Here is a 12,571-nt window from a genome sequence, read left to right as displayed (position 1 = left end):
TTTTAATTGTAATTGTAATTTAAATATTTATTCATTATTAAAAAAGTACACATTAATTTTCTGACATTCATATTATTCCTAACGGATGTAATCTTCTAACGGTCTTTTTTTTTACAACGGTCATATTCAATTTCAACTAATATATTTTTTCAATGATCATATTTTCCAACGGCCATATATTCACAACGGATATATTTTTTCTACAGTATTTTTGCCAACAGCTTTATTTTCAACCTCTATATTTCTCCAACCGATATATTTTTTTAACGGCTATATTTCTCCAATAATTATATTTTTTTAACAGTCATATATTGGCATAAAACGCATCAACTGAAGCTTGTTGTTCCTTTGTCTTTCTCTTCTTGCGCAAGAGTAAGATAAATTTTTTTTATCTTTTTTCTTCTTGCGCTGGAGGAACAGCAGGCAGCAGATAGAGAATTATTTATAGTAAGAATTATATTTAACCAGCCCAAGAGGTTGGCCAAATTTGGCCAGTGCAGAAATATTGGACTAAAATTAATGTTCATTTATTAAGTCCCTTATAGTGGATTTTTATGCAACCTAACTAAACTAAGTTGACTCAACTACTAGTTCTCTTATTGTGAATGGTGACTATAAAAAATTCTTATAAGGTGGTAAGTTTATATCATTTTGAACCCGGATTTTTATTATTATTTGCAAAACTTGCTATCAAGTTTATGTTTTGATCAACAACTTCGGTATATAAACGATGTTTAGGGGTACTGTTTAAATAATAATTTATTAATTTATACAAAAATTATTCTATTCTTAAATTGGTGTACTGTAAAGATCATTAGGTTCATATTAAGGAAAACTAGAAAACTCCGGTGAAATCTTCTCAATATCAATACGCAAAGCTGCGAATAGTACTGATAAGCACAGATCGATCGAGCAGCTTCCAGCTGCTTGCTTTGATTAATTTGATCTGCAAAGTCAACTCGATAATTAATTAATTGAGTTATGGATGGAGATTGTGATCAGTAGTACTACTTGTCCACGGCGTACGTAGGCGGTAGGACATTTCATATTGCGTGCTATATATTAATCATTCCTACGTACGTACCAGCAAATTTCCCCACTTCTCTTCATTAATTACTTTCTTTTTTGGGGCCTTGCATGCCATGAGAGAGAGAGAGAGAGAGAGAGAGAGAGAGAACACGATCATAAGTACTATAGCACACAAATATATTTAATTTTATTAAACGCCTCCAGCTTTAAATATCATGAGCTTCGATATTCTGCAAAGTCCACTTGATAATTAAGTCGTTGGATTTTTGTATAGTATATAGATTTTGTTTACATGATATAACTATATATATGTACGGGTTTGCTAGCTAACTCAGCCTTCTTTGTTAGACTGTAAAATTTATTGCAAAGTTAATTAGTAGGTACTGATTAAAGGGCTCTCAGCGCATTAAAAAAGGCAGCTCGCGAACTTTTTTATCAGAAAAAACACACGTCACTTTTCACAATATTTTATATAATAATATTTTAAAATGAATGTTATTTTTACAACATTTTATATAATAATATTTTACATTTTATATAATAATATTTTAATGCGGCACTTTGATTAGTATAACTGTGAATAATAAAATTCAAGAGAAAAAATAGCATTTCTTTACGGAAAAATATGAATGCACCGCTAGTCTGATCCCTATTATAAATTGAGTAGTGCTACATGCACTTACAGTTTTACTTACACTTTTATTTACAAGATTCATTTTAATAGTTTTTTTTTTAAATTTAAATTTTGAATTTCAAATTTTATGATTTTCAACGTATCAATAACTGAAACGTGAAAAAATAAATTTTTTGTAAGTTTTTATTAAGTACAATTAGCATTTTTCTTTTAAATTATAGGGATGGATATCTATAATGTAAATGCACTTGCTGATGTTCATAAAAAGAGAAGAATGAAAAGAATATATAAATGGATGGGTCGGGACTTGCAGACAGACACTTCTCCTATTTAAATAAAGGGGAGAAGCCTCTCTACCAAAAGCCAAGTGCTAGTACTACTTGTGCTAATATTATTGCAGGCATCCCAAGAAGTAGCTAGCAGCGAATGTGTTCTTCCAGCTCGATCGGCCTCTTATAAATTTGCTCATCGCTAAGCCTAATTTAAAGGTATTCAAGAAATATCTCTCTGCTTCTTTCCATTCATTTCTCGCTCGATCTCAACTTTTCATGGCATCAAATTAATTTTATTGTTCTTGATCTTTCTTAATTATATATAATTTGCATTATATATATATGTATATAATAATATTTGCTGATGATACTTTCGACTGAAGAGTGTGATGCTGATGAGGGATCAAAATATGCAAATGATGATCATTTCCATCCAATCCATCTCATTTGCATGCATGCATAGTTCATTCATTCCAGCCAACAAGCCATGCTCCTTGCACTCATGTAAAGATCAGGGACGGTTGGGGGGACAAGGCTCCTCTTTTCTTTTCTTTTTTTTTTTTGAGTCTTTTGTTCCCTTTTGTCGCAAAAAACATTAATATTATAACCCCCTTAACAACCCTAATTAAGTCTATAATAATCATATTTTGTAGAAGAAATCATATATATATATATATTGATCAAGTTCCTATTAAAATTACAATCTGACCCTAAATTTTTTTTAAATCTATTTTTTTAAATTAGTTTTGCCGTATAAATGTCTAAAATTCAAATATAATATATATATATATATATATATATATATAATTAATTCATCGTGTGCAATCTTTCTCTGTTTTTCAAAGTTTCGCTAAAACAAGGTGCCTAGCTAGCAAATGCTAGTTAATTTCAGGTTCAAGCTTCCTTCCATACGAGGGTACGTAGCTAGCTAGTTATTATGAGCTTAATTACACATGGCAGCTTGCAATGGAGAAGTTTTAATTATTTATAATAATTTAAGTAACTTAATTTAATTATGATTAATCCTTTTGAAATATAACTATCTTAAACCTTCCTTGAGAAGAAGTCATGTAAAAAAGACTAAATAAATTTGTAGTTTCATAGATTCATCGAATCGAAACTGTAAAAATATAGCTGATTATATATGCTTTTACGGTTGAACTTCGCATTGATTCCTAGCCAGCTATATCTTCCCAAGTATTTGTTTTCTTCTTCTTGCGTTTTGCCAATATTCCCTCATCTTTGTATGAAATGCTAATTCCTAGTTGTTTAGGCCGGTTATATATTAATTTCAGTGATGATCTTCTCTGAATATAGGGACGTTATCTGTACTTATATATATATAGATCGATATATCAGGATGTGGAAGTTGAAAGTATCCCAAGGAGGGCCCAATTTGGTAAGCGTAAACAATTTCATCGGGCGAGAACACTGGGAATTCGACCCTAATGCCGGCACACCGGAAGAACATGCTGAAGTTGAAAGGGTCCGTGAGGAATACAAGAAAAATCGGTTTAAGATGAAACAAAGTTGTGATCTTTTGATGAGAATGCAGGTTTTTCTCTTGATCTGTTTTCCCTTAATTCCTTTTTCTGATCTGATAATCTCTTATAGTAGTTTCTTGAATACCATGCATGATATAAGAGTACTAGAGATACTACTATATATTTGTAGTGCACATGCATTTACTACACCAAATGTATTTCGGTTTGCATGTATATTAAATTGGACAAGTCATTGCATTCGATTAACCCATGCATATATATTAAAGGAAAAAGAGAAGCTGCCAAATTATACCCTCGAGAGAAACCTTATAGCCTTCGATGCAATGGTATTATAGCCAAAATGTGATCGACTCCGTTTGACTTAAGGACGAGACATACATGATATCATGAGACCATCATGATATATATAGTACGATAAAAAGTTCCCGAGTGAAAAACTGATCAAACCTCAATATGGTTGCAAGATTTGCTCATAGTTACGAGAAGGGTATGCATACAGTGCTACGTGCACCGACGAAGTGACTTCTGTGTTTTTTTTTTTTATAAATAGTTTTAGAAAAGAGTAATGCTACGTGCAATCGTGAAGTGCGTAAGCACCGCGTAATCGTTTTGAAAAAAAAGTACAGTACTCTACTATAAAAAAAAATTAATTTTGTTACGTGGATATCATATTTACTCACTTTTTTTAAATAATTTGTGCGACGTTTGAGGACTCTACTATTGTTAACATCTTATCTCTTTGAAAAACACACACATGCAGAATCACTGATCATTGGCTCCCAGCATTTTCCTTGCGAAAATATCATGATTAACCCCATTTAGTCCGGGTGCGATACAATGAGAGCAAGAAACTTTGTTCTTTGAAAGATGAGTAATTATCTAAACACAAGTACCGTTTGAGGAAAATCCTCATTTCTTTCACCATATCATCTCCCTCGTCCCCATGCAGACACAAGTCCGCAAACTACGATAGAGAGGAAAAGACGATCTGGATGAGTATTTCTGGCTTGAAACAGAGTATAGAATTAGCATGCAAGAACAGACTTCCAACTCACTCATACTCAAGGTTGGATCACATGCACACCCACATTTTCCCGCGCCCCAACGACCTCACATGCAAAGATCATCTCCTCCTACCCCTCCCTTCTTTTCTGGCAATTTATATTTCCTAGGATAATCATCTTTATTCCCCTCCTAGAAATCAAATAAGTGAAAAAAAAAAATTGAAAATATTTTATTACCTATAACGTCAGTACTTCATTTTTTTTTTTTTTTGTCCATGCATAATAATAAAAAATAATTAGAAGTGAAATAGTTTAGCTACAAAAAGATTACATAAAAATAAATTCACAAACTGATATGGCTTGATGCGATACGTCAAATTGTAAAATTATTTTTATTGTAAAGTATATATAAGGAATAACATAAAAATAAATCCAAAAATTGATGTGACTTGATGCAATACGTCATATTATAAAATTATTTTTATTATAAAGTATATCTAACGAATCACATAAAACTACGTCAATTTGTGGATTTGATAGTTTTGTATAATCTTTTTGTGTCTGTAACACCTATCTTTTATTTATGTTAATGACCAAATCTCAATGAATAGGTAAATTTTAAAATTGAGGTAGAATATTGAAAATTTTAGTGATTTTTAAAAATAATAATTATCCCTTTATTCATATATATAATCATGTATAGATGGTTTTCTAACCCCTAATGATATTGCATGATTAGAATAATTTTTATCAGTTGTGAAATTCCAATTATATTGTTGGGTTTTGAACTTGCAGATTAGAAAGGAGAATCAACGTGGGCCAATTCCACCACCAGTGAAAGTCCAAGAAACAGAGGAAATAACAGAGGAAGCAGTGACAACTACACTGAGAAGAGCACTAAGCTCCATTTCCTCCCTTCAGGCCCATGATGGCCACTGGCCTGCTGAATTTGGTGGACCCTTGGTTTTTGTTGGGCCCTTGGTAATCCCATCATTTTAATTTTTTTAATTCAAATAAAATAAAATAGTTGTAAGAGTATTATTTTATAACCATTTTAAGTTATTACCATTTGCAGGTGATGGCATTGTCAATTACTGGGGATCTCGATCGCATGTTCTCATCACATCATCGAAAGGAAATCATTCGATACCTATATAATACTCAGGTTTGGATTCAATAGAAGGCCTAGGAAGCTGAGATATTTTTTGGGTAGATATTAAGAATAATTCTACATACTACTGTGAAATGAGTAACCGTCGCGTAATTGTTCTGAAAAAGAGTAAGATTCACTATTAAAAAATTAATTTTTTCATATGGATTTCATGTTTTATTCATTTTTTTTAAAGCGATTGCACAATTCACAGTTGTAAATATCTTTTCTCAGATATTAAATATATGTATATATATTTATACACACGTATTTGTCTGTGTTTGTTGGACAGAATGAAGATGGAGGATGGAGTTTCCATATAGTGGGAGACAGCACAATGTTTGGCTCAGCTTTGAGCTATATTGCCTTGAGAATACTTGGAGAGGGGCCCGAAGATGGTGAAGATAGGGCCATGGCTAGAGGCAGAAAATGGATCCTCGACCATGGTAGTTTGGTGGCGATGCCATCATGGGGAAAGTTTTGGGTCTCGGTATGAACAATTATTAAGAGTTACTATCATAATTTTATGGATTAGATTTTAAAGAAGTTCCATAAATCAGGTTCTTAGTTTTTTTGTGGAAATCAGAACTTGTTTACATGCATATAGGAAACAAAAGTCAGATTATAAAAAATAGAATTTCTTTAATCATTTTAGTAGTTTATAATTTGAACCCAATTAGCTTACAAAAATATATCACTCCTCGTCTTTTTAACTATAATCTTTTCATCATTTTTTATGTAGTATCAAATGATAAAAAAAAAATAAGTAAAGACTAATAATAAAAAAATTCAATAATCTAACGCTACAATATCGACAACAAATGCTCAAATTATAATCGCTAAAGAGACGATGAATAACATTATTCTTAACTTCTATTAGTTTTCTTGCATGGACACATTAAATTATAAGTTTGGGTTCATCGCGCCCGTTATAGAGATTAAAGTAAGCAATTAAGCATGTCATTTTAGTTGCCTAGATTTCTTGATAACATTATTATCTATAATACAAGGAAATATATTGAAGTATCAAAACTTTGGGTTGTGAAAAATATGAAGCCAAGCAATTATATATGTTACATTATCTTAGCTTTTTTTATGAGAATTGTGAAAACCCTGTTTGAATAAAGAGATAGAAAGCCATATACATATACAATTAAAAGAGTTCCAAAATAACCTAGGTCATCAAGAGTCAATCATAACAGATAGACTCTTTATAAACTTCTTTTAAAATCAATATTACTATTTATTAATATATTGGTTACAAATTAAACTAAAAATGTAAGTTCAAAAAATAAAATTAAAGACAAGCCTTAATTAAAAAAACTTGAATTCTATAGAATTTTTTTATTTATTGTTATTGCTTTTATATGATCTGTTAGATCTACTTTACAATCTAACGAATCACATGAATCACGCAGTCAGTTTATGAGATTAAGTACTTTTATGTAATTCATTTGTGGCTAAAGTATTTCTCAATCTAAAATAATACATCTTCAAATCATATATATATATATATAGGTACTAGGAGCGTATGAGTGGTCGGGATGTAATCCATTACCCCCAGAGTTCTGGCTTCTTCCTAATTTCATCCCCCTTAATCCAGGTTGATTTTCTCACTACTAAATGTATATATATCTTTCCTTTTTCTTTTTTTCCTTTTAAAAATTACATTAAGATGAACACTAATTACAAGGCCTCTGGATTAATATTATTGCAGGAAAAATGTTATGCTATGCTCGCTTAGTTTACATGCCAATGTCTTATTTATACGGGAAGAAATTTGTTGGTCCAATCACTGAGTTGGTTAAATCGCTAAGACAAGAGCTGTACAACGAGCCTTATGAACTAGTTAACTGGAACAAAGCCAGGAATGCAATTGCAAAGGTACTTAGTACTATATATTATATATAAGTACTGTTTATCATGATTATATTAATTCACAACATTTTGGCAAAAATATATATGTACAACACTACAACATATATAAAAGTTTTTTTCTTTTTACAAGAATTTTTGCCCCAAAAGTATCATTTTCGTCGTGAATTTTTTGGGATAAAAAATTCATTCAAAAAATGCATTTCTCTTATATATAGCATGTTCAGTTGAGATAGATTAGTAATTATACTAATCATTCCAATTCTCATCATCCTCTCATTATCTCATAGTATGATATTAGATGATTGGAGACTATTTATTATATATTTCACTTGTAAACGTATCATCTAATGTCACATCATAAGATGATGAGGCGTTGATAAGAAATAATGAATAGATTTTTTTGCTAGTAAGATAATATATTTTTTTATTACAACTAATCGAAAGTGCTAATTAATATACATATATATATATATATTTATAGGAGGATCTGTACTTTCCACATCCTCTGGTACAAGATTTGGCATGGGATTTTCTTCAATACATAGTGGAGCCTTTCCTGTCACTTTGGCCCTTTTCAATGGTGAGAGAGAAGGCGGTGAAAATTGCCATTGATCATATACGTTATGAGGACGAGGCCAGCAGATATTTATGCATTGGAGGCGTTGAAAAGGTCCATATATATATATAACTAGTGCTAGCTAGCTACTGCAATTCAATGATCTCAATGAAGAATTAAAGATCCAGCACATTAAGAAGTACTTAACTCATATTTATAATTTATTTTTATGAAAGGTGTTATGCTTGATGGCCCAGTGGGTTGAAGATCCAGATTCAGAGGCATACAAGTGTCATTTAGCCAGACTTCCTGATTACTATTGGGTTGCTGAAGATGGATTAAAACTTCAGGTGATATTATCTTCCCTAGCTAGCTAGCCTGATCTTTTGTGGAACAATAACAAAAGCATGCATGCATAAGTACATACATGATCTATGAATAAGTGAGCCATCATGCTCATGCAATCACAAATACTTAAAGAATTACTCATCACTACTCATCATGAAAACTAAAATAACTCAGAATTTGATCCAATATTATTCCTGTGGTGCAGAGTTTGGGCTGTCAAACGTGGTCTGCAGTTTTCGCTATTCAAGCAATCCTACATTGTAATCTAAACGAAGAGTGCGCGCCAACTCTTCGAAAAGCATATGATTTCATGAAGGCTTCACAGGTACTGATGATCAGATTATCTTGTGTTGTGATTTAGCGAGCTCGAGATAATTAATGATTGGGACTTACTATACATTAGTTACTATTCACTCTCACACCTCATCCTTATAATTTTTTTATAGGATGTGGCTGAAAGTATTTTTTATAAGATATGAGGGTGTTTTTTATAAGATGTAAGGTGTAGAGTGGTGAATATATAGTGACTGATGTGAATATTTTTTCTTAAAGATTTATCGTGGTATTAGAGTAGGGCTCTAAGTTCGAACTTTAACTTTATATTTCATCTTATTTTATTAAATAATGTTTGACGAGTTGGTTTTAATAAGAATATTGTATCAATAATATTCTTATATATATGTAGGTGCAAGAAAACCCTCCTGGGGACTTCAAGAATATGTACCGACACATAACTAAAGGATCGTGGACGCTAGCAACACAGGACTATGGCTGGCAAGTCTCTGATGTCACTGCAGAAGGGTTGAAGGTATATATAATGCCTGAATTCTGATCTCAAAATACGTACATATATACAAAATTCCACGCACATTATCGGAAGAATTTGACGTTTTGCAAAACCTCTCTCTTCTGCAGGCTACACTCATGTTATCACAATTGCCCTCCGATCTAGTTGGGGAAAAAATGGAGACTGAACGGTTTTATGATGCAGTGAATGTCGTTCTTTCTTTACAAGTAGGACTTCAACTCACATGCATACTTTGTTTTTAACTCCGTTAAAGTATGGGAAAATTACAAGTTGGTGTGAAGAACGCACCTTCTACGCTATAACATGATAAAAAAAATCAAATCATATCGTATGATCATCAGTTGCGTACTAAAGAATACGTTCTTCGCATCAGCTTGCAAATGTACATAATTCTCCACGTACGGGATTAACTTCATTATGTTCATTTTTCTTATGCATGCATTGCCTGAGTAACTCACGTTCTTTCAACTTCCACTACAGAATAGTAATGGTGGTTTCTCGGCATGGGAGCCTGTGAAAGCATCCCCCTGGATGCAGGTAGGTGATCTGTTCATTCTTAATGAGAATTGTTGAGGAATAATCTCACATCGTCTGTGAATAAGATCTTAGACATGTTTATAAAAAATAAACAATCTTCTCTTGTAGAACTGGTTTTATGAGATGAGTTAGGCCCATAAATTTCTTCATGATATCAGAATCTGCCACAGGATGATTAATGAAAACTGATCACACTACTAATTATCACATGACAAAAATCAGAAAAAAATACTAGCCTGCACGTGAGGAATGGTATTGAGAAATAATTTCACATTGTCTGTGGACAAGATCTTGGGCATGTTTATAAAGAATTATCAATCCTCTCTTATAGAACTGATTTTATGAGATGAATTAGGTCCATTAATTTCTTCGAGAATAAACCATGCAATTTTATGCTAACTCATCAGTACTCCTTGACATAAATTCTGTATATCTTTCTGCAGAAGTTCAACCCAACTGAGGTCTACGAGGATTGTCTCTTTGAAAAAGAGTAAGATCAGATGACGTCTCGTACAACAGCATGCAATTCCCACGTACATATATTATTGGTCATATATTTGCTTAATTCCTAACATGATGAAAAAATTAATTATAGGTACATAGAGTGCACTGCGTCAGCAGTTGAAGGTCTCGTACTCTTTAGGAAATTGTATCCCAGGCACCGTCGGATGGAGATAGACAATTCCATTTCCAAGGCCATTCAATTCATTCAAGACATACAAGAACCTGATGGATCATGGTAATACATCATGCAATTAAAGACCTTTCTATCTTAACTAATTACTTTAACTTGCTAGCTATAGACCTTGAAAATTATAAAAGAAACATTCTCTGTTATAACTTATAAATACGTTATTAATTTACTATGAGATAATCTGATCTATTCCAGTCATTTAAAAAAAAACAAAAGGTGAATTAATCACCAATACTTTTTGAGTATTTTTATTCGCAAGCCGGCGTGGATGGCATTATAGTCTAGAGATTTAGGTTCATTTGGTTACACAGTTTAGATGAGATATTTTGTTAAAAGTTAAATAAAATATTATTATAATATAAATTTTTTAATATTATTTTTGTTTTAAAATTTGAAAAAATTAGAATTGTTTATTATATTTTGTGTAAGAATTTAGAAAAGTTGTAATGATTATATAAGATAAGATAATTTGGTTTTGTGTAAACAAACCAGCCCTGTCTTTAAGTTTATCTTGCAATTAATCAAGCTTTGTCATGTCATTAGTCTGGAGATTAGCGTGTTTTTCATATTGATATTTATAACTTTCTTCTCATGTTAGTATCCTTGCATGCAACAAGGAAACAATATGGATATTTATGCAAGATTAGCACTTACACAGGTATGGTAATTGGGGGATTTGCTACACCTATGGCACATGGTTTGCTGTTGGGGCACTAACAGCCTCTGGAAAAAACTACCAAAATTGTGCTGCAATTCGCAAAGCTTGTGAATTTTTGCTGTCAAAGCAGTTGAAAAATGGTGGATGGGGAGAGAGTTACCTTTCATGCCACAACAAGGTATATATATATTTATATATATATATATATAAATATTGGATAACTTGTTACATTTTTTAATGTGTAAAACCATAAGGAAAAACAAAACAAAAAAGGAAAATGAAAATAGAGAAATAAAGTTTGATTGTTGAACAGGTGTGGTCAAATATTGAAGGCAATCGAGAAAATGTTGTCCAAACTGCTTGGGCAGTGTTAACACTCATTAACGCAGGACAGGTCAGTCTATGGTCATTTTCTAATAAGCTGTAATGTTACTCGTCATCGTTTCGATTTCTATTTATCATTCTGATCTCATCATCAGATAACATCGATCACTTTAAATGATTAAAAAATTATTTATTATATTTCACTTGTCTACCAATCATTTGATGCCATGTCAAAAAATATTAAAATAATGATAGTTAAAATGATGATAAATAACATTTTTCTCTTAAGAGATTTAAAAATCACAGTTTTTTTTTTTTTTTCTCAAAATCAGGCTGAGAGGGATCCAACACCAATTCATCGTGGAGTAAGAGTACTGATCAACTCACAATTGGAAGATGGTGAATTCCCTCAACAGGTAATTCATGCAATTTATACAAAATCAAGCACATTTAGTTATAAATAGTTCATTCAAGTGTTTGTCTTGAGTAGTGTTTTTTTTTTTTTTTTTTTTAACCTTTTTCCTTTTCCTTCAGTAAAAACAATTTTCTAAAGTCCCAATGTTTGTTTATTGGCAACATGCAGGAAATCACTGGGATATTTTTTAGGTTTTGTGGATTAAACTACGCAGCATTTAGAGACATTTTCCCCTTATGGGCTCTTGGGGAATATCGAAGGCGAGTTCTACTTGCATAATAGTGCCTGAAATGCAAAACAAAAGTTCTGCATATTGAAGTAATTCGACAGATCATAGCAGCACTGCTCTCTCCAGTATATATATATATATATATATATATATATATATATATATATATATATATATATATATTACTTGAAAGGTGTTGGAATATATTTCATAATGCAGTTTGTTGCAAAATTAAGCATCTCTTAAAACATTTCTCATACTGAATAATGTAAGAGAATATTGGAAGATTCAACTTCCAACAAGGATACTGCAGTGCAGTACTGTAGCTAACCTTAATATTTTGGAGAGAGATCTTTCTTTTTACCATAGGTTTGGGATACGAACACGCGATACTCTCATTCTATCCTATAATGCTATGCCAATTAAAATTAATTTTAATTACATAGCATGCTATTATAGGATGAGAATTGCATGTCCTCTATACTCCTATCTGATAATTTTCTCTCCGGGGTAAGCTAAAAGACCATTTT

The 12,571-nt window shown here is 31.8% G+C and overlaps 1 protein-coding gene across 3 annotated transcripts; it reads left to right on the top strand.

The window, feature by feature from the left end:
• The first annotated feature begins 1,982 nt into the window (after window positions 1–1,982).
• LOC108993144 (lupeol synthase-like) lies at window positions 1,983–12,161 on the top strand. Of its 3 annotated transcripts, none has more exons than XM_018967925.2 (19): window positions 1,983–2,151; window positions 3,295–3,490; window positions 5,240–5,425; window positions 5,520–5,609; window positions 5,887–6,084; window positions 7,113–7,197; window positions 7,312–7,478; window positions 7,954–8,142; window positions 8,265–8,378; window positions 8,582–8,701; window positions 9,062–9,184; window positions 9,292–9,390; window positions 9,665–9,721; window positions 10,165–10,211; window positions 10,317–10,460; window positions 11,074–11,251; window positions 11,387–11,467; window positions 11,730–11,813; window positions 11,981–12,161. In XM_018967925.2, the coding sequence occupies exons 2-19, from the start codon at window positions 3,296–3,298 to the stop codon at window positions 12,089–12,091; spliced, it is 2,268 nt and encodes a 755-aa protein (XP_018823470.1). In that variant the 5' UTR covers window positions 1,983–2,151; window position 3,295; the 3' UTR covers window positions 12,092–12,161. The 3 variants fall into 3 exon arrangements, with proteins under 3 accessions (XP_018823470.1, XP_018823471.1, XP_035541996.1); XM_018967926.2 differs by having other exon boundaries at window positions 3,282–3,490; XM_035686103.1 differs by having other exon boundaries at window positions 3,253–3,490.
• Window positions 12,162–12,571: the final 410 nt, after the last annotated feature.

Source organism: Juglans regia, chromosome 15 (genome assembly GCF_001411555.2).
Source record: "Juglans regia cultivar Chandler chromosome 15, Walnut 2.0, whole genome shotgun sequence".
Lineage (NCBI taxonomy): Eukaryota > Viridiplantae > Streptophyta > Magnoliopsida > Fagales > Juglandaceae > Juglans > Juglans regia.
Note: the sequence above shows the minus strand (reverse complement) of the source record. Positions and strands in the feature narration are given on the sequence as shown.

Excerpts from the sequence above, each read along its gene's own strand:
- LOC108993144 (XM_018967925.2), top strand. The coding sequence starts at position 3,296 with ATGTGGAAGTTGAAAGTATCCCAAGGAGGGCCCAATTTGGTAAGCGTA. Across the intron at positions 6,085-7,112 it reads GGGGAAAGTTTTGGGTCTCG|GTACTAGGAGCGTATGAGTG; the intron begins GTATGAACAATT and ends ATATATATATAG. Across the intron at positions 11,252-11,386 it reads ACCTTTCATGCCACAACAAG|GTGTGGTCAAATATTGAAGG; the intron begins GTATATATATAT and ends ATTGTTGAACAG.